Source organism: Apaloderma vittatum, unplaced genomic scaffold (genome assembly GCF_000703405.1).
Source record: "Apaloderma vittatum isolate BGI_N311 unplaced genomic scaffold, ASM70340v1 scaffold39363, whole genome shotgun sequence".
Classification (NCBI taxonomy): Eukaryota; Metazoa; Chordata; class Aves; order Trogoniformes; family Trogonidae; genus Apaloderma; species Apaloderma vittatum.
In genome coordinates this window covers 7,197-9,690 of record NW_009708191.1, presented here as the reverse complement: position 1 = coordinate 9,690, position 2,494 = coordinate 7,197, and the positions used below count along the sequence as shown (strand labels likewise).

Here is a 2,494-nt window from a genome sequence, read left to right as displayed (position 1 = left end):
CAGTCCCTGCCCAGCCTATATCGGTGCTTGGCATTGCCCCGACCCAGATGAAAAACCGTGCGCTTGGTCTTGTTAAACTTCCTGACTGTTCTGTGCTCCTCTCACCCTGTTGTTCTCCTCCCAGGGCCCACCGCGCTGCTCCTCCCTGCAGGCGCCCATCATGCTGCTCTCTGGGCACGAGGGTGAGGTGTACTGCTGCAAGTTCCACCCCAACGGCAACACCCTGGCCTCGGCCGGCTTCGACAGGCTCATCCGTGAGTACCAGGCGCTCCCATGAGGGCCGACACCGCGTGGGACTGGGGCTCGTGCAGTTTCAGGCCATTGCGCTGCCATAAGGCTTCGTCTCAGCTCTCAGCTTACTGAGTCCTGAGCGTGAAGTGCTTCATCAGGAGGGGAGCAAGATACTTTTCCCAGCTCCTCTGGTCCTTCTGGTCCTCAGGTGGGGCTGGTGATAGGCCTTGCTGGTTCCAGCCCGGTGTTCCCAGGTCCCTCACGCGGGGTATTGTTGGTCTTTGACTGCAGCAGTCTGCAGAAATGCTTTGGGTTGCTGAGGTGAAGATGATTATCAAATAAATAAATTCAACTTGATCTAAAACCCTGAATCAACTCAAAACAGCTGTCTTGTCTTTCCGGGGCTCACACGATGCTTCGTCATGGCTACATGTGACCCGAGATTGGAGATTATAGTGGTGACAGCACATAGTTCGTTCTCCTGAGTTCCCGGAGAACCACAGCACAGAGGTGTTTCTGTGCATCCTGTACTTACTCCCTGTTCCTTTTCCCCCAGTGCTGTGGAACGTTTACGGGGACTGTGATAACTACGCCACCCTGAAGGGACACAGCGGGGCGGTGATGGAGCTGCACTACAACACGGATGGCAGGTAAGTGACAGCTTTCGGCCTTAGGCTCTGCTCTTTCTTGAAGGAAGGTGCTTTCAGCTTGACAGAGTCCCCTGGAGCACCTTGTTGCCACTGCTCAGTCCTCATACGACAAATGCTTGTGGTGTGGCTTTCCCAGATAAGAGGAGGTGCTTGCTTGCAACTGAAAAAAAGAAAAAAGAATCTGGAGTGACCTGTGACCCACCAATGTCTTTGATTTCTATCTTGAGGAACAGAGGAATGTTAATGTCGGTCATTTGGAAGACACTGGGGGGGGCAAAGAAAGCAAGATATTTGCTAATTTAAAAGGCTGTAGCTTGCCGACCTGAGTTCATCCTAAATAGCGTTTGAGGAGGTGGAAAACCAATGTAGAAATGGGGGTTAATGGTGCTGTCTACAGTGTAGTTGCCCCTCTGTCAGTCAGCCTCCTCTGAAATGCAACCTTTGTCTTGCCCTGTGGGGGAGATTCTGCTCCATGGTATATTCCCACTGAATATTTCTGTCTTTGATCGCAGAATTTGAGAGTAAAAAGGTGGTAGTGGGGGGGAAGTGTTGCCAAAATTGGGAACCTCACAGCGTTTCTTCTTGACAGCATGCTCTTCTCGGCATCCACGGACAAAACCGTGGCCGTGTGGGATAGTGAGACTGGAGAGAGAGTGAAGAGGCTGAAGGGCCATACCTCGTTTGTGAACTCCTGTTACCCAGCAAGGCGAGGACCCCAGCTCGTCTGCACAGGCAGTGACGACGGGACAGTGAAGGTCAGTGTGTTGTGCAAGGACATAGCCTGGAATGAGAGTAAGACAGAAGTTTTGAGAGAATTTTTGGAGTCTTCCCATTCAAGTGGGCTAAATTCAGCCTTTCGTTACTCTTACAATTTCACTATCCAGTAACTGATTTCAGAAATCGAGAGGTGACGTCCCTGCCCATGACAGGGAGGTTGGACTAGATGATCTCTAAGGTCCCTTCCAGCCTAAGCCATTCTATGATTCTATGAAAAAAATGAAATAAAATTTGACTGGTCCTTTTTTTCTGTGATTCTCTGAGGGAGAGATGAAGATTCATTGGCTCTGTTGGACTTTCTCCACTGAACTGCTTTAACAATGCAAGCCATTACTGAAATCTCCTGTACTTCCACCACACCACTCTTACTATGTCTTTTATAGAGATATCCTGAGGTCTAAAAGAGGGGATTTCAGGAGAGTGTTCTGAGTCGAGTATCTCTGCGACTCCCTGTAATTTTCTCATGAAATATCTCTGTGTGACTCTTAAAACTGCCGCATCTTTCCAGCTGTGGGACATCCGGAAGAAAGCTGCCGTCCAGACCTTTCAGAACACGTACCAGGTCTTGGCTGTAACTTTCAACGACACCAGTGATCAGATCATCTCCGGAGGCATCGACAACGACATCAAGGTAGGAGGACGCTGACGTCCTCGGGTGCCTTCCCATCCGCGCACACCTTCTCCATCCCGCCGCATCTTGTGTTCATCACGGACAAATGTGGGAGCCTGGTGATTAATTTTACAGTCCCAAGAACCTGCTGTGTCCGACCTCGCTGTTGATACAGGGCCAGTAAGCTCTGAGGGAGCTGCTCCGGGGCTCTTTGCCCCGTGACCGC

The 2,494-nt window shown here is 50.8% G+C and overlaps 1 protein-coding gene across 1 annotated transcript in view; it reads left to right on the top strand.

The window, feature by feature from the left end:
- Positions 1 to 106: 106 nt before the first annotated feature.
- Positions 107 to 2,494, top strand: part of SNRNP40 (small nuclear ribonucleoprotein 40kDa (U5)) — a gene marked incomplete at its 3' end in the record, with an annotated part of 7,493 nt that continues 5,105 nt past the window's right edge. The window contains exons 1-4 of the mRNA XM_009866461.1: positions 107 to 254; positions 788 to 881; positions 1,471 to 1,636; positions 2,167 to 2,289. Coding sequence (XP_009864763.1) covers positions 161 to 254; positions 788 to 881; positions 1,471 to 1,636; positions 2,167 to 2,289 — 477 coding nt within the window. The remainder of the gene's footprint in view (positions 255 to 787; positions 882 to 1,470; positions 1,637 to 2,166; positions 2,290 to 2,494) is intronic.